The sequence below is a fragment of the Hemicordylus capensis genome, chromosome 2 (assembly GCF_027244095.1).
Source record: "Hemicordylus capensis ecotype Gifberg chromosome 2, rHemCap1.1.pri, whole genome shotgun sequence".
Lineage (NCBI taxonomy): Eukaryota > Metazoa > Chordata > Lepidosauria > Squamata > Cordylidae > Hemicordylus > Hemicordylus capensis.
Window position 1 is genome coordinate 389,870,824 of NC_069658.1, and position 23,003 is coordinate 389,893,826.

General features: G+C 47.7%; 1 protein-coding gene across 1 annotated transcript; it reads right to left on the reverse strand.

Annotated features, from left to right (window-relative positions):
• Positions 1-15,142: 15,142 nt before the first annotated feature.
• On the reverse strand, positions 15,143-17,870 carry LOC128342101 (GTP-binding protein Rhes-like). The gene has a single exon (XM_053288986.1). The coding sequence runs from the start codon at positions 16,642-16,644 to the stop codon at positions 16,018-16,020; it is 627 nt and encodes a 208-aa protein (XP_053144961.1). The 5' UTR covers positions 16,645-17,870; the 3' UTR covers positions 15,143-16,017.
• Positions 17,871-23,003: the final 5,133 nt, after the last annotated feature.

Below are 23,003 nucleotides of genomic sequence, written 5' to 3' on the forward strand. Positions count from 1 at the left end.
TTTCATAAAGTGGGCAGAAATTGAAACAACCTTGAAATGACATGATAGGAGGCATCATGTGCATTGACTGCCCTATCAGCCAATCAGAGTGGCCAGAGGGATGGTTGTCTATTTTGAGAGAGGCAAGACAAAAAGAGCAGGAATCGCCATTTTGTTTAGCACTGCAGTACTTGCAGGAAAAGTTCCTCCTGCATTGTGTGAGGGATGGACTTGAAAATAAGATGTTCAGTTCAGCAAAGAAACAAACTCCATTGTTAATATAGGACTGGACAACATTTGAGTGGTGGTGAGTATATTTCTTGTACCCTTGGAATCTGTCTGCCCTGAATGAATGTGCTTCATCTTGTTTGTATTTGAGAGTTTTTCTTACGTTCCGAAACCAAGCTACCCCTCAAGGCAGTTGCTGTATTTGCAAAATGTTCCTAAAGTAAATATCAATTGCATGAACCCTTTTCAAAAGCTCCTTCTATCCCTAGGAATAAATATGCCAGCTTTGCTTCCCTCTCCCCACTCAAAATGAATCATTTCCATCTACTTAAAATGGTGGATGGTTAGCTTTGCTTTGTAGTTTTTATAACTGCAAATACAGTATTTAACATTTAGCAACTGTTGGTCTTGAGGATTCCTACTTTTCCTAATTAATTTGTAGTAAATCTTTCAACCTGTTAGCCCAAATTTGGTAGTCCCCTTCTGAAGACTAGAGGAATGTTTTCCCCCTTGGAGTTGCATATTGTTCTCTCCTGCCTCCTTAATAGTTCTGTTCTGTTTATTCAGGCATCATTAAGGTCTTCTGCATTTGCATTTAAAAAAGGGATCACTCACCTATTTTGTCTGCCTTCCACAGTGGATCCTGAATTGATGGAGGCTTGTTAAAGAGAGAGGGAGAGTAATTTGGCTAGTGAATGAGAAGGGTTATGTGGTGGGTTGTGCTGTGGTGATCATATTCCAAAAGGGAATGGACCACACATTTAAAGTAGTTTGAAACAGCTTTCATCATTTTGGGCCTCCTGACCCTCCAAAAAAACAATGAGAACTGCAATTCTGGGCAAATGCTGAGAAGCCTTTATTAGAACTCTTTCATCAAAGAACTGCAGCTCCCAGTGCCTGAGTGGTGAGGGACCATGATGATTAAGCAGGTTTGAATCTGGCTTCAAATGTGTAGTGTAGACACGCCCTTAAGAGTTAGGGAAACTGCACCTGTGGAACTTTTTTTTTTAAATCAAAGACCTTAAAGGAACTGGCATTCCTCTTCTTTTTGGAACAGCAGCACTCCTCCAATTTGTGCAAATAATGTATTTGTGTGTTTTGTCCTTAGACTTTTATTTTATTGCAGGAGCTGGTTGTTATTGTGAAGGGCATGTTGCTAATATACAGTATGCTGGAAATAAACATACCTAATAAGGTCATTTGTGCGATATTCCTGCATTGGTTTTGAGGAATGTCCCCTTCATGTTCCCGTGCCCCGTCCCAACTTGTTCCCAAGATTCCTACAACCCCCACAAAGCAACCTTTCAGGGAGCTGCTGGGAAGAGCGGTGGGGGAGTTTTTTGGCATCCACTTCTATATGCCCAAGCCACCTAATGGCACAGTGGGGAAGTAAGTTGTCTAGGGAGCAAGAGGTTGCCGGTTCGAATCCGCACTGGTATATTTCCCAGACTATGGCAAACTCCTGTATCGGGCAGCAGCAATACAGGAAGATGCTGAAAGGCATCATCTCACACTGTAAGGGAGGAGGCAATGGTAATTCCCTCCTGTATTCTATCAAAGAAAACCACAGGGCTCAGTGGTTGCTAGGAGTTGACACCGACTTGACAGCACAACTTAACCTTTACTTTCTATATGCAAAGGGGAATTAGTTGTTTGTTTGTTTTTTGCTCCACCCCTGCACTGCCCACTTTGGCTCTGCCAGACCACCTGCCCTGCCTGGCGCCCACCCAGTTCCAGGAGTCACCAGCCGCCACTGCACGAGCCATGTGTTTTTCTGGAGGCCAGGAAAATGTGTCCAGATATCTCCAGATATCCTACAATGCACCATGCAATGAGCACGGTGCATTGGGGGATTTCCCTGTGGGTCGGGAGCTCTAAGTACCCAGCTCTGTGTCTGCTTAGGCTGCCTGTAACCTGAGCAGACACATGACTCCAGACCTGGGTAAAAGGCCAGGTAAAGATCATGGGTAAAAACCCAAGGCTACCCGGGGAGGCAGCGCCGGGATCAGCCTCGATCCTAGCGTTTCATGTGAGCAGCCCTACCCAGGTGCGGGGGGGGGGGGTGCCCAAGCCTGGGTTGGGCTGTTTGTGTGAACAGCCTCTATATATCTCAACCCTTCACATAGGAAAATGTGTGCCCAAAAAGTCCCTGAATCTCTCTTTCTCTGACACACTCGCACACACACACAGAAATCAGAGGATAGGAGACAGTAAAGTCAGCTATTGCTAATCAGCCTCGGGAAGCCTGCCTAGCCAGCCCATTCAAACCTGAGTAACCTGACTTTTTAGCCTACTTTCCAGTAGGCTTATGAGATCACCCGGCATTGTGTGTGTGTGTGTGTGTGTGTATCCATCCGTGTGCCCCCGCTATCAACTTCACAACGCCTGGACCAATATGAACCAAATTGGGTACTGAGGAAGACCAAGAAGGTTGAAATGTGTTTGGCAGAAATAAACAAGCTACATTGTTTACACACTCTTCAGACGAATTCCAACTACAAGAGGATAAACTTTTGGAAAGGCTTAACACACACAACAACAATGTGTTTTCTCCACATGCATTTTGTGGAAAGTGAACTGCTGAAAGAATGGAAGTGTAACTGTTTCATGAGGTTATATTTTACTTGATTATTGTTGTCTATTGCTGTGATTTTATATTATTGTCGTTTGTACAGGGAAAATAAATTCCTGGCTTTCCTACTTATATACATTAATATTCATGAGATAATAGAGAGTAGGTGGGTTTTTTTTACACTTCAGTTGGTCCTTTCACCTACCATAATTCCTTGTTGTATGGTTCAGTAGTTTGTGATGATCCTACCCACCCCAATTCAAGATGGCGGACGCATACACTTTGGAGGCGCAAGTGGGCTAACCTGTGAAATGCTAAACCAATTTGAACCAAATTTGCTACAGCTGTAGGGACACATAGGGACACCTACACAGCATAGATAGTGACAATGTCATCCAACTCAGGACAGCAAGCTTGTAAACCTTTGGGGTGCAAGTGCACTAACTTGTGGACAGTCTGATATGAACCAAATTTGCTACAGCAGCATGGACACACAGAGATGTCCCAGTGGTGTTATTTGTAGTGATGTCATCCACCTTGATCCAAGATGGTGGATGTGTGAACTTTTGAGGTGCAAGTGCACTAAACAGAGGACTGTCTAACCCATTTCAACCAAATTTGATACGTGAGTGACACACAAGGACACCTCAGTGGTATCATTTGTAATACTGTCATCCATCCTGATCCAAGATGCTGGATGCATGAACATTTGAGGTGCAAGAGATCTAACTTGTGAACCTCAATTTGAACCAAACTTAGTCCAGTTGTAGAGACAGTGAAAGGAAAGTAGGCTGATCAGTTCTTACTAGAACAACTTGTTTAGCTTTTTGCTGAGCTAGGATGAAAATAGTAGCTGTCTACTTCGGAGTTTGTATGTGTACTGAAATCAGTGTTTAAAGCAGTCCCTGGCAGCTGGGGGCCATGTTTGTCATAGAGTGCTGCAGCTAGAGGGGCCAAGCAGAGGAGAACTGTTGCTGTGCGGAGGGCTGCCTCTCTACTGTGAGCACAATGCAGTCTGGGATTCTGCCCTCAATTCTGGCAGCCGCAGCTCTCTTTTCCAGGAATGGAGCCTGAAGCTGCTACAATCATCTGGGTGGTGAGTTTGCAGATCCGAACAGAGGCTCTGCTAGTCAGAGGCGATCAGGATAGGGGCTCTTCCCTCCCCCAAACCACCCCCAGATTATTGTGTGAAAGACCTTACATGCACAAACACACACACAAACAATCTGAAATTCACTACACACATAATTCAAGGTAACCTGGTTATTAGAAAATCTGAAACCCTGACTTTGTACAGCTTTGCTGTACAAGACAGGAAACTCAAAATGTAGCCCTGCTAACTGAGCAAAGAGGCACCTGTTAAAGTGGTGATTCTCATATGTTTAGCAGTGGAAGATCAATTGTCCTTCTCCATCCCCAGCACAGCTTCCTTCCAGTGGCTGTTGCTGATGTCTATAGAGAGCCCTTTCTCAAAGAAGGGCTTGTGAGAAGGCCTTGAGGGTGGGCTGTGGGGAAGGTGGCTCAAATCTACATCCCCGCCCCCAGATCATCACTCTGCTGTTGCTCTGAGCGCTCTCCGCAGGCCCAGATGATTCCCCCCTGGCCCGGGCAGTGTGGTGAGTCCGCAGGAGTCATCCCAGCTCCCAGAGTGCCCATAATGCACTGCACAAGTGCGAGGTGTGTCATGGGGATCCCCCCTCTCTGAACTCTCCACAGTGTCCGCCATGACCCCATGACTGGAAAAGCGAGGTTAGGAGAGCACTGGCTCTCCTAACCTCGTTTTAAAGGGAGGCTGGGTAAGCCAGTTGGCCACCGTTGTGCCACCGGGATCGGCCTGATCCCAGCAGTTCCCACACATGCGTGGAAAACTGGGCTGGGCTACCTTAGCCTGGTTTTGCATGCACATGTGAATAGCCCCGTAATGTTACTTTTTAGACTGTGAACCCTTGAAGAACAGAGAGGCAGCTTGTTTATTGTTTATTTTTTTTCAATGTAGACCACTTTGAACACTTTGATGAAAAGTAGTATATAAATACTTGTAGAAGTAGTACCAGTATCCCAATGGTTAAGGAACTCAGAGCCAAACTAGATAAGAGATTGGAGATCTATGATTAGATATCCCAGTTCTCTAGATTTCTTTTAATAGTGACGGCAGTTGGAGGAACTGAATTGGGACTGGGAATTAGTCGGCCACATTACATATATTATGTGCAATTGGCCCATGGTGAATATTGTACAAATTGGGTGAACATCTAGTTCACGTCTCCAACAGATTTGTGCGAGCACGACTCAATTAGTACTGTCTGGGTTGGTTTTCTAATATTTCAAAAAGGGCCAGCAGAAAAGGTTATTTCAGAAAAGGCCAGCAGAGGGTGCAGTTGTCTTGAGTGAAACCACTGTGCGGCCGACAATAATTTATAATGTGTTCTCCAGTTTCTGACCTAATGATCCTATTTGCTTGGGGGTCTTTTTTCTTTCTCTTTTTTATATTGTAGCCTTACTGCTAATGGCTTTTTAAAAGAAGGGCAGTGATAGGTTCACAAGCAGGGAACTGAACCATTCAAAACATCGGCTCCATTTAGAGTCATCAGTATTTTTGTCTGGTTCTGGTTCAGTACGGCTTAAAATGGTTCAGTAGCCAGTTCAGAAACTTTGAACTGATTTAGAGATGGAGTTCATGCAGAGAGTTATATGCATGAGCTGAATCCTTTGGTTTCTCATGTAACTCTGTAAAATGAACACACTGATATAACTATAACTTGAGAAAAATATGTATCATTTTAAAAATCCTTGTTGAATTTTTGTAAAGGTGTGTTTTGGGGTTGGTTGCTTTGTTTGTTTGTTTGCAAACCTGTGTCCAATAGGGTTTTTAAAACCCAGGAAAATAAAGAATTGCAAGCTGAGTGACTGATTGAGTGACTATTTTGAACTATTTACCCCTTTTTGCATTTAGAGGTTCTGTTCTAGTTCAGGTTTAAGGTGTTAGAGTTCAGCTCCAGTTCACTGCAAAAAGTTCTCTGAACCAGTTTTGGAATTCAGGCTCGTCAGTTTGACTCCCTGTTCACAGCCAAGAATGAAATTGGTATTGGCAACTCCAGATGGTTGACAATAATGTAAACAAACTTACAACATCCAAGATTATAAATATGCAATTAATCAAGGTCTTTGGATCAGTGGTCATTACATTTCCAAATTTCTTGGGAATCCTAGAGACTAAAATGTTAAATCATTGCCCCCACCATTACATAAAGCTAGACATTGTCGAAAACAGGTGCTTGAGTTTTTTCTTCCTCCATTTGGTCAGTGTGGCCAAATATCCATGATTTGTGTTCCCTCTGAAAAAATTTTTGAATCTTCAAAGATAGTTTCAAGGGTGAGCATCTCTATGTCTGTAGCAATGGGCATACAGCCATCTTTCTTTTTTGTACACCAGACACTGGATGTCTCCAGAGACCAGCAATATCAAAGGATGCTTGGCTTCCTTTAGTGCCTGTTGCTGCCTCCATAGTATGGACTGAGTTTGCAAGTGTTTAGATTTGCCTCCTATGTATGTTCCTTCAGATGCAAGGCCCACTGATTTCAGTGGGGTTTACTCTTAAGCAGTATGCATACGATCACAGCCTAAAGTCAGCTTTGAATGATTCTTGACTGTCCACTTAAGGACAGAAAAGAAGGGAACAGTAAAGCAATAACAAGGAGCCAGAGCTTTCAATCTACAATGCACTAAAATGAATGTAGACAGGGGCGTAGCTAGGGGAGATCTATGTGTTCATCGCTCTCTCTTGCGGCCCCCCAGAGTGAGAGAGATGATGAAGAAAATAGGGAGGGATGGAGCTGGAGGGCCCTCAGGAGCTGGGGGCCTGTGTTCTTTGAACCCTTTTGCTCAATTATAGCTACGCCCCTGAATGTAGATCCTATTAAAACCAACAGCCCACATATAGTTCAGCATCCTATGAGTGGTTTGAGCATCATGGGTGCTGCTGCATTTTCCTAAGGCAACAGTGAAACAGAGGTACAAGAGTGCTCTTGTGCAGGTGCTGAAATGCAACTCCATTGTGTGAGTACATGCATTGCATTTAGCACAAGAGCACTCTTGTGCAACTGCTTGAACACTCAGCATTGAACATTAGGAATACAAATCAATGCCCACGGTGTGCAAAACACCCACAGGGTGCTGTACTGCATGTGAAGTAAGAAGAACCATTTTTCAAAGTAATCTATTGGATTTACTGTGCACTGATGTTGACTTTAGGATTGTGGCCCTCATTTGCATAGATTATAGCAGGGGATACCAACAGGGGGTACTAATACCTCTAAGGATACTTTTAGGGCTCCGAGGGGGTATTCAGAGCTCTCTTGCCTCCCCACATGGCAGCAACACTATTTGTTCCCCATCTTCAAGAATTGATTCAAGAATCACCAGCTTGAAACAGATGCATCTTCAGCAATGTGTCCACTGCAGCATCAGAGATGGCCCTCCTCTCTGCTCCTGATTGGCTGACTACATGCTAAAGCTCAGTGTACCCTTCCCCTCAGCCTGACAGGTTTCAGAACTTTAGCACGGAATATTCCCATTGAAATTAATGGGTCAAATAATCTTGCCCCATTAATGCTGGACTAGGATCAGGGAGGCCCGAGTTCAAATCCCCATTCAGCCATGAAACTCACTGGGTGACTCTGGGCCAGTCACTTCTTTCTCAGACTAACCTACCTCACAGGATTGTTGTGAGGAGAAACATAACTATGTCTACCATTCTAGGCTCCATGGAGGAAAAGCGGGATATAAATGTTTAAAAAAAAAAGTTACAGTTATGAGATGGGCTACTTCAGTCACTGGCTTACATGCAAATTAAGTTACTCATAAGCAGTCCTATTGAAATTAAACTTGCCCCATTAATTTCAGTGGGAGTACCGTATTCATGAGGAACATTTAAACACACACAATCTCTACTGGGTACCTGAGTTGAAGAATGGCAACAAAAGGGGTATAAAAGGGTCGGAATCCCTGCTTTATAGTAAATTTATGCAATGTAAATAAGCAGGAAATGCACGGGCTGAAATCAAACAAAAATGCTGTGCTTGCCCACACATAAACATAGCTAGTTCCCGTGTAGCTAATTCTGCTTGCATGCCAGTCTAGTGTGGCACGAGCACCGCAGGAGGTGCAACAAGATGCCAAAGTAGATGCCCACATCCTGTTGCCTTACTGGTGTTGTGCAAGAGGAGGAGGAGGAGCACACGGGATTTTGCAACTTTGAGCACCCATGCAGTTAAGCATCTTTGTACATGTGCACAACTCTTGCTGTGGCACTAGCGTCACATTAGCCTGGATGTCAGCCCACCATATTTGGAAAGGTAAGAAATTCTCCTCCAAGAGTATAGTCTAAAGGGACAGGATGCAACCACCTTGCTGAAGCTAAGCAGGCCTTGGTCTGATCAGTGTGTGGATGGGTGACTGCCTGGGAACTCCTTGTATACCACCTTGAATTCCCTGGCGGAAGAAAGGTGAGATATAAATGTCATATAAAAGAATTGTTTGTGGAATTTTTGAGGTGGAGGGGATGCCCTATTCATAACTCTCCTTTCTTTATAAACATACATTTGATGGGTTATCAGCAGGGTTATCAGTTACCTAACAAGGAGACTGAACAAGTGAGCAGTAGTGAATGTAGGTTTACGGTGCTGAAATATATTGAAATTGTTTAGGGAAGTTTGTGAAGTGGTGGGAAAACATTGCACAAATAGCACTGGAATTTTTTTAGCACTGCTCTAAGCAAAGAGACTGAGGGACATCACAATTTATTCATTCTCATTCCAAGGTTCACAGTTACCCAGCAAAACTAATTCTTAATTACATACCTGAAATGTTTGGCCTTCTCTTGCATATACTATAGATGGAGTTATATTTCAGTGCCAGAAACAACTTGTGATGCTGCCATCTTGGGGAGGTGGGGAGGTGTTGGACCTCCAAATTGCATTGCTCTCAGGTAGAAATATGTTCCAGGTTAGCGTACTGTAGATAGAGGAATGGCTGTCCCCTCTTGCAAAGTTAGGAGATGGAGATCAACCTTAATGCACCTCTTAAGTGCAGTGTGTTTCTCAACCTTTTTGGAGTCAAGGACCGCCAAATTCCTTGTGCAGAGTTTCAAGGACCGCTACATTTTTCATGTGCAGTTTCCCAGACCAGCAGTTAGTAAAGGCATTTCAAGTTTAAGTTCATCTATCTATCTATCTATCTATCTAACAGACTTCTATACTGCCCAAAACTTGTATCTCTGGGCAGTTTACAATTAAAATAATATAAACATTAAAATCATTAAATTTGGAATCTTTTGCAAACATGGAATATTAGGGGTTCTCAACCTTGGGTCTGCAGATGTTGGTGGACTTCAGTTCCCATAACCCCCAATCACAATGGCATTTGGCTATCTAAAAGCCTGTGTGAACAACTATGTCTCCAGTATGTCTTCAGTATGTGCGGGGTGGGGGTGTTTGTGATTACTCAATGGAGAGGGGATGTTGCGCCATTAGAAAAATTCAAAAACTACAAAACCAACATACAAGCAAGCTTTTGAATTCCCCAAAACTCCTCATCAGGCTGGATGTCAAGCAAAGTAAAAAGGAGGTGAGGAGAGGAGAGCTGGGCAAGTTGTCAGTAGAGCCCAAAGTCTACATTTTAACCCTCTCTTGATGGAGGTGGAGTTCTAGCCAGAGTTGTGTAGTCGCAGGGCTGGATCCAGACCACGTTAGTCAGGCCCACCCACTGAAATTAATGTAGTCATCTCTCATTTGTGTCAATGCTGCTTGGTCATGATCACCTGGCTTGATCTGGATCCTGCTCTTAATTGTGCACTTTGTGATGCAGACCTAATGAAACCCATGCAGCTCCTCCAAAACTCCTTAAAAACAGTTACGTGGCAGGCGCTGGGAATGGGTTATTTCTGGTGTTAAAGAGAAGGGGGCAATTCTGAGATGGCGGGGGGCGCGGGCATTGTAGTGGAGGATGGCTCGTCTTCCTCGCTGGGGAAACGAGGCACTGTTCAGGGTGGACGAGGCAATGGTGCACCGGACCACGCTCGGGAAGTCGCCTGGGTCCAAGAGCTGCTGCCGCTGTGCTTGCGCACCAGAGTGTAGCAAGTGTTCCCCCATTCTCTCTCACAGCGCATGCTTCTGTGCCCCCTCCCAACTCCTCTGCATGCACCAATCACACCAGCCTGCCTTTGGGGCCACGCAGCTCACGTGGTCCCACAGGCTGCCCGTGCGTCGCTGCAAGGCAAGCCAAGGCAGCTCTCTTCCCTCCTTCCACTGCTTAGCCCTCACCGTGGCGTAATCCCGGCCAGAGGTTGTCCCCCCTGCTTGGCGAGGTCATAACAGGGTTTCCTCTCAAGGCGCCTCGGCTGAAACAGGCAGCTGGGTTTCAATCAATCAACCTTTGGCTGCAAATAATGAGCATGCAAGAACCAGCAGCCCTTCAAGTGGCACCCATTGCCATACCTTTTCCTCAATGCCTCCACGCCGCATAGTTTGAAGTTGTAAATATAAAGATATAAAGGAAGATCTCAGCAGCACGTGGAGGCAAGGCGGAAGCAGGGTCCCGTGCCTCCATCATAGTCCTCCTCTCCCTCTTCCGTGCCATGTGCAAAATTGAGGAGGTGAGTGCCTTGATTGCAGTTGGTTTTTTTGGCGGGGAGGGTTGACTCCCAGTCAGGGACCGGCACTCAACCCTTCGGGGACCAGCAGCGGTCCAGGGACCGGTGGTTGAGAAACTGTGGGTTAGAGCATATTGTGGCAACTGAAGCAGAGTGAAATGGATGGGCAAGTGAAGTTCTAGTGGCTTGGAGTCTTCTTCAAAGGGTGTTTCCAACAACACTGATTCTGTAAGTCAAATCATTGTGGAAGCCAGGCAATGGCATTAGGTTGTGTGGTACAGAGTGTAGTGTAGAGGGACGTACTTTGACAGGAAAGACCTCAGTTCAAGTCTGGCTCATTATTCACTCATAATTGTGATGTGAAAAAGAAGAGCCTACTGTTGTTCCAAGACTGAATCAAATAAACTTTACCAAGGATGTTCTGTCTTACCTAGACAAAATGTTAATATACTTAATAGGGGTGTGCATTGGGGTTGATCCATGTCGGTCCTGATATGCCCTATGTCAGGCATTATTAGAACGAGTACAAGTGGCAAAAGACACAACTAATAAATAAATGAATAATATGAATAAAGAACATGATCCAGCCAAGTCAAGCACTTTTCATTCCCAATTATTTTGACAACACTTGATTCACTTTTGAAATCACTGACTGACAGATGAGGAAAATTACTCAGAGTCATCCCAAAGAAATGAAAGAACAAGTCAGGTGATGCCTGCCATGCCATTTTAATTTAAACTAGCCAGCCCGCACAGAGCATCTGTGCGCTCTTCGGGGCCTGCTGTTCCCCACTCCCTCCTGCCCCACTCTTCCTCCCCCTCTTTCCCTCCTGCCCCATTCTCTCTTGCCTTCCCTCTCCCTCCACTACACTGAGCATTTTACTGTGGTGGGCAGCCATTTCCGGCTGGACGTCACTGCCTCCACAGGCCCTCCTTACTGGGTGGCGGGTGGGCGGCTGAAAAGGGCGCCGCTGTTCCTCCTTCCGGGCGGTGAACAGGGAAGTCCCACCACCCGTTTCCCTCCCCGCCCAGGCCTCCAGCAGGTGCCTTGCCTCCGGTCGGGCCTGCAGCTGCCGCCTGGCCTCCACGGCTGGGCCACCAGCAACCAATCCTTCTGGGTGCGCCTCAGCCAATCAGGCACCTCCACTGCCCAGCCAATCCGCTGGGCGCTGGGGTGCAGATTCTAAGGCACACCCAGGAGAATTAATATAATAGGTGGGACTGCTCTGAGTAATTTTCCTCATCATGTCAGCCAATGGGAATTAAATATGCTTACCTTTGGCTAGCTTTGTGTGCTTTTTTTAAAAAAAACCTTTTTTCTATATATATGCGAGAGCTCTTTTTCTCATTGTATGGGAGTAATCTAATAATTGTAAAGCATTTGCTTTGGTTATTGTGAGCTATCAAAATAATGAGCTACTAGTGGGCCCGGGCACAGAGCATCTGTGCCTCTAGTGCGGCCGGGCCCACCGCCGCCTGCGCTGCGGCCGGGCCCGCCGCCTTACCTCCACGGCCGGGCCCGAGAGTGCCGCCGCCGCCGCCGGGCCCAAGAGTGCCGCCACCGCCGCGGCCGTGCCCGAGAGTGCTGCTGCAGCCGGGCCCGCCTCCGCGGCCGGGCCCGGCCAGGCCCGCCACCTTGCCTCCGTGGCCGGGCCCGCCTGGCTCCCCGGCCATGGCCGCCGCCGTTCTCCTGGGTGCGCCAGGACCAATCAGGCGCCCCCGCAGCCCAGCCAATCAGCTGGGCTGCTGGGACGCATTTCTCCTGGGCACACCCAGGAGAAATATATATATATAGATTCTCACAAGCAGCCAGAACCAGCCTTAAGCAGCCAAGAATGGGCTGAGCTGCCCATGAGAACTGCCAAGAACCATGCAGACCCTGGTGGTGCTGCGGTGCTAAACCCAGCACTGCAGCCCGGCTCCTAGCTGAGGTTAAGGGCACAAATGCCTCCTTAATCTTGGCTCTGGGATTGTGTGTCAGTGTGAGCTGCAACACAGAGTCAGGTGCCAAGAGTGCCCGTCCCCTGGGGGTTTCCTCCAGTGCTCTGCACTTGGTGTGTGGTGCACTTTGGGATTCACAGAGGATGGACGGCTCCCAGCCTCTGCTTACCAGCGCTTCTGGGAGCAGTGCAGAGAGTATTCTGTCCTGCTCCCAGTAGCGCTGATCACAGGGACAGAGCCACCATTGCGTAAATGAGTTCAAAGAACCCAGGCTGCACCCCTTGAGGGGCTGCACCTCATGCCCCTGCCCCACCCCCTGCATCTGACACTAGACACAGGGGGTGGGGTTTTGCTCAGAAATGGGGGGGCACCCCCCATTTCTGAGCCAATTCCTAGCCAGCGCCATGTTCCAAGCAGAGGTGTATCTAGGGAAAATAGCACCTAGGGCAAGCACTGAAATTGCGCCCCTGTCCAAACATCTGACACCCATCTTTCAGATAACTTTACCGTAATATCAGCTCAAAAATACAAGTCAAGCTCGTTAATCTTTTAATATTTCAAAAGCTATTTAGCAGTGGACTTAGCCAGACCAAAAAATGCTGGAAAACTATGAATTTCAGTATGCTGGGGCTCATGAAATACCCAAATACTATGTGGAGGTGTACTTGGAAAACTAAACAGAAGTGCCTATCTAATTCTCTGCTATGCATTGTAGCATCACTATTACATAAGTTTTAAAAATAAATGGAGAATTTGACTTTTCCCAGATACTCTGAAAATAATTAAAGGATATGCAGAGTAAACTGTATCACTGCTTGGAACATATTCTAGTATTTCAGAAAGACAGTTAAAATGAGAGAAAGAGAGCAAGAAACTCCCAGTGGGCCTTAATACTAAGGATTTCACACTGATTCAAAGACAAACTCTCCATTAATAGCCATATTATTAAGACATCACATTTAACTCACTTATGACAAGAAGCAAACTAAGAGCAAATGAATACAATCCTAGCTCATAAGCATCAGCTCAGTATTCACAAGCCCTGATTCTTTGTACATAGTGCCAAACTGAATATGTGTACAGTGACTTATATTATATTAAATTTTAAAAAATCTTTTTTTTACCTGTAGCCCCTTCGGGGGGCTTCCTAAAGGCCATTGGGGGGGGGATCTGCAAAGATTCCCCCTCCCCCTGCCGGCCTCTTAATTCACCGCTGCAGCCCGTCCCGGGCTGAGGGCCTTGCAGGGACAATTTCATTTAAAAAATTGGCGCCCCCTTCAAGTGGCGCCCGGGGCATGTGCCCTGCCTGCCCTACCCTAGATACGACCCTGGTTCCAAGTGCGGCCAGGAGCAGCTCTCCTTGCTTTAAAAGGCAGGGAGATGCGTTCCTGGCCAGGCTGGGAAGCCAGGCTGAAAAACAGCATCGGATGCAGGGGGCAGGGCAGGGGGGAGGGCAGGGGGGGCTGCAGTGGTACGTAAACATGGGCCACCGCTGGCCTCCCTAAGGGCATGGCTGATCATGTGGGTGTGCAGCTTGCATGATGCCCAGGCTGTGAGCGGTGGTCTGGGGGAAGGTAGGTTGAACCCTGCTTTCTCCCCCTCCCCGCCCAACCATACGTGTCGACATGTGAACAGCCACAGTGTATTGGTAAGATAAGTTAAAATGAAATATAGGAGCAAAATGGTGCAATTTAGAAAAAAAGATATATATGCACTTGACTCTTCTTCCTCAACATGAGAAAGAGCATCACAGCGAAGAGCTACAGATACTCTTATTGTCTTCAGTGCCTGTTCTTAGAAAGGTTTGGCTTCAAAGCATGATTAGCATCCAACAGGTAGTCCCCCAGTGGAACTCAACTTTTGAGGGTGAAACCTATAATCATGTGGTAGAGCAAATTAGTGGCACAAACTCCACCCTTCTCCATCCTCCATCTTTAATTGCTTTCTGTTTCAGTGCATCTTTGGTTTTATTGCAGCCCTTGGCTGCACTTTCCTTTCTACTGTGATGAGACAAAGAACAACTAGCAGAAGGTTGCCGGTTCGAATCCCTGCTGGTATGTTTCCCATACTATGGGAAACCATGGGAAACACCTATATCGAGCAGCAGCGATATAGGAAGATGCTGAAAGGCATCATCTCATACTGCGCGGGAGGAGGCAATGGTAAACCTCTCCTGTATTCTACCAAAGAAAACCATGGGGTTCTACGGGCGCCAGGAGTTGAAATTGACTTGTCGGCACACTTTACCTTTAAAATATTAGTAGATAAACTGGTTATTGCTGATTCATACAGCATCTTTGAGTAACACTTCTATGCCTGAGACTTAGACTTAGTCAGCAGTCTGGTCCACTGAAATCAACTGGACTTATTTGCCAGTAAAAGAGTTTAGAATTGGAGTGTTGATGTACTAAATAATATGCAATGTTTCTCTTATACATCCTTCCAGCAAGTTTGTAAGATAATTACAGGTATTCACATTTGAGGCTGCAAAGAACCGGTTTAGCCATGCACATCTGTCTATGGCTCAGGCAGAATTTGAACCCTGTTCTCCTAAGAACAAATCTTACCCTCTTGTCCCTGGAACACAGCATCTGTCAGAAAAAAATAGTAAAAAACCAAATATACATAAACTCAGCAGAGCAGATGGCTTAGACAGAAATAGGAAGGCGAAAGCATAAACCAGAACACCGCAGGTGTAGATTACGTAGTGATAAACTCTCATTACCACACTCCTCACAGCAGAGAAGAAAAGAAAATACCACACTCTTCTGGAAACAGTTTTGAGTTTTCTTTATTAGATATACAACCCTTGAAAAGGTTTTTGGTGGGGGTTTTTTAGAACGAAAAAGCAAGAAAAAAACAAGCACACTTGCAGGTTGGTCTGTGCTCACTGGGGCACAGACCGACCTTCCGGTGAAATAAAGTTCTTTCCACAAAGCACAGGCAGAAATGCCTTAGACAACAGCTGTGTGGAAACAAAACCTGCACAAGAACATGTGCATGCAAACAGTCAATGCAGACATTAGAAACAAAAAGCAGTGGATGCCTAAAAGATAACAAACACACACGCTCACACACAGACATACTGTTCAAAAGATAACTAACATTTCTTTCTTCCCCATCTTCGAATATTTAAAGGATGTCCAGGATGTCTCACAAACAGGTGTCCCGAGAATTAAATATTTCCAGAGGGATTTCCCATATGCTTTCCTTCTGTGTGCATGTTATGCACAGTGTAGACATCAGCGATGTTGTCCATCATTCATCCTGACCAAGCCGAGTTTTCAGAGTCTGGGACCAGGGAGCACCTCAGCTTCTCAGTGTCTCTTTAAATCTGTAACTCAGCAGTCTTCATCTGGGTCAGGAGAACAGGATAGGAGCAGGGGTGTTGCACTGTGCACAGACATCCGGACTTCCTGGTTCTCAGGTTGCAGCTCAAACATGAATGCATGAAATGAGCACAAATATATCTGTGGCTTTTGGACACGAAAACTGAAGTTACTGTGCCATGACAAACCACCAAGAGTTGCAAATGGTTCCGGGGAACCAACGTGACTGAGTACCACCATGCAGATGTGGTGGGCACAACCTGGCCTCTCTGAACCCAGACCACTTGACTTTTCAGAGTCTCACTTGTTCTCACCTAGTTTAACCGATGATACAGCTATTGGCTTTGTTCATAGGGGGCCGCAGCGGGGGCTCTTTGGGGAAGGTCTCCCGCCTTTGGCGCAGGGCTGGACTCAGTCGGCTGGGCAGGTTGGCTTGCTGGAGCAGCTCCTTGAAGACCTCCACCACATTCTCATTCTCCTTAGCAGATGCCTCCAGGAAACGGCTGTTCCAGTCAAGCTCCACTAAGGAAAGGGCATCCTCAGGCAAGACCTGCCTAAGCCCACCAGTTTCTGCCTTATTGCCCACCACCACAATGGGTGGGAACTTATCTTCTTTCAGTTCCAGGATCTCATCATGCAAAGTCTTCACACACTCAAAGGATTCCGCATCATCCACAGCGTAGACCAAAGCAAAAGCATCACTGTTCTGGATCGAAAGCTTGCGCATTGCCGGGAAAGAATAACTACCACTGGTGTCGAGGATCTCGATCTTGATGGTGGTTCCGCTCACCTCATACTCCTTGCTGTGCAGCTCCTCCACTGTCCGCCGATGCTTTGGCTCAAATGTATCCTGCAGGAAGCGCCGGATCAGGGCCGTCTTGCCAACCCCGGCTGCACCGAGGAACACCAGGCGTACCTGGGTCTTCTCCTTCACTGCCAAGGACATGGCTCGGTAGGTTTGCACAGGTATGCTGGGCAACTGGAACGTGAAGGTCTCCAAGTGGTGCTGCTGAAGCAAGGTGTGTGCCTGGCTTTTGTGCCGCCTGGTTCTAGGAATGAGTGTCTCCTTCCACTGTAGCTCTCTCTGCAAGTTTGCCTCCACGCTGGCTCACCAACTTCTCTCTGCCAGAATTGCTGCTGTGTGTGCAGAGTCACCCAGCTCCTGCCTTCTCATTTATTTCCGCTCCCTCTTGCCACACAGACACACACAGTGCCTCGACTGTCTCCTCCAATCTGTGCTGTGGGGAATGTTGCGGGGGTGGGAGAAGTGCAGGAGACAGAAGATGCTCTGGGCCAATCGGCGGAGTGCTGTCCTTGAAATCCACCCCCAGCCCCTGGAGAGCGACTCACTGGCACACTGCACGCACACACACATACACACACAGAGCTCACACTGGGGCCGCTAGCTGGAGGGACTTGGGCTGCCTCTCGGCTGCTCAGCAAACTCTCAAGCCCTCCCCTTCTGCCCTCCTTGGAGATCAACTCGCCTTGGCTGGCAACAGCGGCATGTAGCACTTTGCAACTCCCAAGAAGTTCTGTGCTTTTCTGTCCTTTGGTTGGCAAATTGTACTGCAGGGGGAGGACAAAAGAAGCCAACTACTGCTTCGGACTAAGCTGCTGAGCTCAGAGGGTCTAAAAGACTGGCTCTTTGTGGCTAGCAGAAGCAGAAGGGACAAACAAGATCATCATCAAATCATCATCAGTAAACCTGATCAAAAGTAACATCCGCCTACTTGGGGGTGAAGCGACTTCTCCTTGTGAAATCTAGACTCTGTGATGTTCCAAAAAGTCCAATTCAATAGTCAACACAAATTTACGGCATAGCTTCCGTGTCAGAGCTCTGGGGCTTATTTGGATATGCATTTAGAATAACTGAATTGTAACTCTGAAAGGGGCCTGAGGACCACTATCCCAGCTCCCTAAATGGCTTCCCATCAGGCCTGCCTATCTGATCCCAAGCAATGGTCTCCTTTAATTTAGCCTCCAAAACCAACCCAAGGGCTGTGGTTGGGAAAGGGCTGGATAGGTCCTGAATTTTTTTTCTGGAGTCAGCAAGTGCACCATGAGAGACAGAAAATACTCTCCGTTTTCAATTCTGGTTGCTTTTAGTCCTTTCTGGAGTATTCCACAAAGCTGGGTAAAGAAAGGAAAGTCAGCCAAGCCAACATGAAACCAACCAATTAATTCTGACTTCAACTGGAGAGAGTATGTGCATAGGGGACATTCAGATGTACAGCCCCCCACATGATAAAGCAATGCGCCAGAATGGTGGGCAGGACATCCACATAGAATGTCCCAAAGGGCATGCTTTTGGTGCATCCCTATCATAATCACACGCGTTGGGATCAAAACCGGCCCAAAGTGGCTACAGCAACAGCCACAATAGGCAGGCACAGGGGTGCCTCACACATGAGGTGCTTGGCTCAAGTGGCAGCTTAGCAAAGGTGGCAGACTGGCTGCCCAGAAGCCCGGCCACTGCCTGCAGTCCCAGCTGGACCCTCCAAAGTCCCCCCCCCATATTTTTCTTGTGCCACTCCAGCTCCCCTTGTCCTCTCCTCCTCCTTCTCCTCCCTGCTGTGTCCAACCCCGAGGGCAGGGAAGTTAGCAACTGGAAGTATTTAAACACCCCCACCCTCTGCCTTTTGAACACAGGAAGGCAGAGGAGCAGGAGTGGCTGTTGCTGCAATCCTCAGGTAGGAGGAAAGGGGGATCTCAAATGAGCCCTGGTAAGCATTTGGGAAGGCCCCGCAAGGGGTGGGTGGGTGCTGGTACCCTTCCCTCTTTGCATGACAACCTTCCAGAGCCTTGCAAAGGTCACAAGCAGATGCTCTGATCTGGCCTTTGCAAAACATTTGGAAAGGCATGGTGTAGGGAGGGAAGGTTGCTGGCAGAGTTCTGTTGTATTCTATCCAATATAGTTTATGTTTTGTTGTTTAGAAGTTTGTCCCAGTGGGCATCCTGTGGAGGGTGGAGTCAGAAAGAGTAAGGGAGGGAAAGGAGAAGGAGAAAATGGAGTCGTTTCTGAATAAACTCTTAGTCAAATCTAGATAAGATTTCCTTGTGTTTCTGAGGGAAGCAGCTATAAAACATTTGGTGATGAGATTTTGAAGCAGCTAAGGGTGCGAGTCTGCAAAGCTTGTGGGTGTTCCTGCATTTTCATTTCACTGCATTGCATTACTGGGCCTACGTTTCTGAACTGCTCTCTACTATTGCTGCTGCTGTTTGTTTATGCAGCTTCCTGACCTGCACAACCCCGAAGGTTCATTTTCCCTTATCAGTCCCAGACTCTGTTGTTCACTGGATGCCCACTGCAGCATGGCTCAGATCCCACCACCATCTTTTTCTTCTCCGTGCCGGAAGAACCTGCTCTTTCCTAGAGACAAAGGAGGTCCGGTTTCTGCAATTACCTCCTCACTACACAGACCCCTGATTTTACTCCAGCAAAGCAGAAGACTATGAGCTGGGTCTCACGATCAGTGAGACCCGGTTTCTAAGGGTGAGCGGGGAGAGTGGGCTTAGCCCGCTTTCCCCACACATGAGCAGACAGTCTGCTCTGGGTGGCCGAACCGGCCGCACACATGACGGCCGGCACCGTAATGGAGCCGGCGGGTGCTGGGGGGAGCAGCGGCCGATCGGCCCCCAGAAGCTCCAGCATGCCCTGCGCGAGTGTGCAGGGCATGCTGGAGAGACCCCGGGAGCTGGGAGGTGGCTTTTCGCCTGCCCTCAGGGGGTCTACTCATGAGTAGCCACGGCGTGGAGCTGTGCCGCGGCTACTCACGATTAAAAAAAACGGGTTTGCAGAGAGCTCACTCAGCAAACCTGGTTTAAGGGGAGGGGTACTTAGGCGGGTTAACCGCCGGGAGGCAACTGGGCTCACCTGCGAGCGTGGTGGCTCCCATGATCAGCCAAAATCAGGCTAGGCTCTCCTAGCCTGATTTCGGCTGATCATGGGAATAGCCTCTATATTGCTTCACTGTCTGGGCGCTGAAGGCCAGAGAATATATAATCATCTGCCCTTTCCTAACAACTTGTAAGGGGATTCCAATCCTTATGAACATGGGTGTAGGGTCCATTGGACAAGGGGATGCAAGTTAGCCCCTGCTAACTTGGCAAAGAGGCACCTTTTAATGTGGTGATTCTCTTTCTTTAGCAGGGGGAGAGTAACTGGCCCTCTCCACCCCCAGCACAGTACCTCCAGTGACTGTTGCTGGTGTCTATCTTATGTTGCTTTTTAGATTGTGAGCCCTTCGGGGACAGGGGTCCATTTTTATTTGTCTTATTTATTTGTTATTTCTCTGTCTAAACTGCCCTGAGCCATTTTTAGAAGGGCAGTATAGAAAGCATATAAATAAATAAATAAGTGAACCCATGCCCATAGAATCAAGGGACCCCACAAAGCTCTACAGACCCATGACCAGCATGTGATATTGTCCCCTACAAATGTTACTCTCCCCGCCACTCCAACTGCATGACTCCCAGTCATGGCCAGTGAGCTGTTTCTCTCTTTTCAAGCAGGAGGATGGTGGCTGTTGAGAAAGGAAAGGGTTAAACCAGCCCAGGGATTGGTTCTCCTTGAGTTGTGCTCCTCCCCTCCTTGGTAGTTCAATGCAGAGTTGGTGGGGGAGCAGGAAGGAAGCATGATAGTCACCAGGAGAATTGGAACTTAGGCAAGTCAAACAAACAACCCTTATCTGTGTTTTCTGTGAATGTGATTTCTTCCCTCAGAAGCCAATGCGTGTTTGTCTCCTTCCCACATTCATGAAGAGTGTGTGTGTGTGTGAGTGTGTGTGTGAGAGAGAGAGAGAGAGAGAGAGAGAGATCCCACCCTCAACAGAAAATCTCCCTTGGTGTGTCTCTTCCCTATCCCCAAGTCCTTGTTTGTGCTTGTGTGAGAGATTTTTAACTTAAAAAATGATTTTAATGATTGGGTTCTTCCCAATACTTTCTGACCCATGTGATCTCCTCTCCCCTCCCCCCTCCCCCAGGAACTTGCAATGAGTTGTTTCCTCTCCATGGAAAGGAAAACAGAAAGTAAGGGAGAGTGCAAGGGAAGTGGAGTTTATTGGCTGGTCTGTGGTGGTTAAATATATATATTCAATTGTTTTTCAACCAACAAGTTCTCAAAATGGTATGCATAGCAGAAAGAGAGAGATTTTAAAACTTAATTTTTTCCCCAAAGCAGCACCACAAGGTGCCAAATGTAAGCCAAAACTATTCTAATACAAACTTGTAAGAAACCTTCCCCACTCCAATAGTCTACCTTCTTGTGAGGAAATCAGTCACTACAAAAAGTGTTAAAAGCTTTACAAATAACAAGAGGGAAGAAAAATGTTCTAACAACATAGATCTTTTTCATAGAGCCCCTGGTGGCGCAGTGGTAAAACTGCTGCCCTGTAACCAGAAGGTTACAAGTTCGATCCTGACCAGGGGCTCAAGGTTGACTCAGCCTTCCATCCTTCCGAGGTCGGTAAAATGAGTACCCAGAATGTTGGGGGCAATATGCTAAATCATTGTAAACCGCTTAGAGAGCTCCGGCTATAGAGCGGTATATAAATGGAAGTGCTATTGCTATTGCTATTCTGTTTCCCCCTGCCTTTTGGTTTATTAAGTGCTGGTTGTTGGGCTTGAAGACTGCTTGTAGTCTTAATCTTGGGTGTGTGTGAGAGTGAGCGAGCACAAATGAGCAGATAGGAATAGGAACATTGCTAGGGCTTGTATGCATGCATATATCAGGTCACAGTAGTAGGCATATGAACTAGGGGAATATGTGTGCACAAATATGTGTGTGAAAGTGTATGCATATATGGAGAGGGTGTAATATATGCATAGAGGGGAAAGAAAGAACATTCTAAGAAGCTTTTTTTCACCATGTCCTTACAGTTTTTCTACCACACACACACACACACAAAATTGGGGAAGGGGGAAAACAAGATGGGAAGCAAGAGAGCCCATCTTCACTTTTTGTGCCTAGGCCCACTCCAACCTTGCTACACCCCTGTATATGAAGCTGCTTTTCAAGCCCTAGATGATCATTTCAACCCTACTTTGAATGTGATTGCTGAACATTATAAGTTCTGCTCTAGATCCCAACTGGTGAATTTATCGATTGTGTGCCTTTAGTGTAACCAGAGGTGCACCTAGGTAATTTTGGAGCCTGGACCTAAAGGCCTTTGGAGGCCCACCCCCACCTGCAAATTAAGAATCATCATCATGCTCTGCCAGGCGACCACAGCACCCAGGACACACTAAAGAGGATTTGGAGGGGCCCAGGCTCTATATTGTCTCCGATGTTAACATCCACATGAAACCGCTGGTAGAGATCATCCAGGTATTTGCTGCAGGTTGTTATCAATATGCTGATGACACCCAAAACTATTTCTCCATGTCAACATCTTCAGGAGAAGGCATAACCTCCCTAGGTGGTGGTTATCCACTCTAATAAAATGCTTGGTGTCCGTCCGTGGACGGACACCAAGCGTGCGTTCATGCCTCGACTGTTCTGAGCATGCGCGGAGCGCATGCTCAGAACAGTCCAAGGGAGACACGACCGCCAGCACCCGGCGGCCATGTTGAGCGGCCACAAACGGCCGCCCCAAAGAAGCCGGGACTGCGGAGGAGGGAGAGACTGGCTGAGGCGGCGGTGGAGCCGCCGCCTCGGCCATTAGCAGCGGCAACACCCAAACGAGCGCCAGAACCTGCCAAGCAGCTTGGGCGGCCAGAAACGGCCGCTCCAAAGAAAACAACAATGCGGGGGAGGGGGAGACTGGCTGAGATGGCGGCGGAAGAGGTGGCTGTGGCCGCAGCGGGCCGACTGGCCCCGATGGTGGCGGCCGTGGGGCGAGAGGGCCGGGAGGAGCAGAAGCGGCGGGCCGAGGAGAAGCCCAAGCGGGCAGCCTAACCGCCAGAAGCGGCGACAACGCACCCGGCCCGGCCGCAGGGAAGCAATGCCGATGGCGGCGGGACCAGCCCGACTGCCAGGAGAGAAGCAACGGCGGCAGTGGATCCCGCCGGGCCACGGAGAGCCCAGAGGCGGCGATGGTGCGTCCCGCCCGGCCGCCCAAGCACAAGATCGACAGCCAAGACTCTGGGTGGCAAAGTAACACACAAGCACCCACACACACACACCACAAACAAAGCTCCATATAAAAGCAGCAGCCATGTCCCACGTACCCCGCCAGCCCAGCCGCCCGAGAGCCAAAGGAGCGGGGGAGGGGAAAACAACCAGCGAACACAGCCACCATTCCCTCCCCCTTTCCCCGGCCAGTGCGAGAGGCGGTGTGCGCACTCCTCCGCTGTTCAACGGAG

Bases quoted from the DNA above. Each gene is read 5' to 3' on its own strand.
- LOC128342101 (XM_053288986.1), bottom strand. From the start codon at position 16,644: ATGTCCTTGGCAGTGAAGGAGAAGACCCAGGTACGCCTGGTGTTCCTC.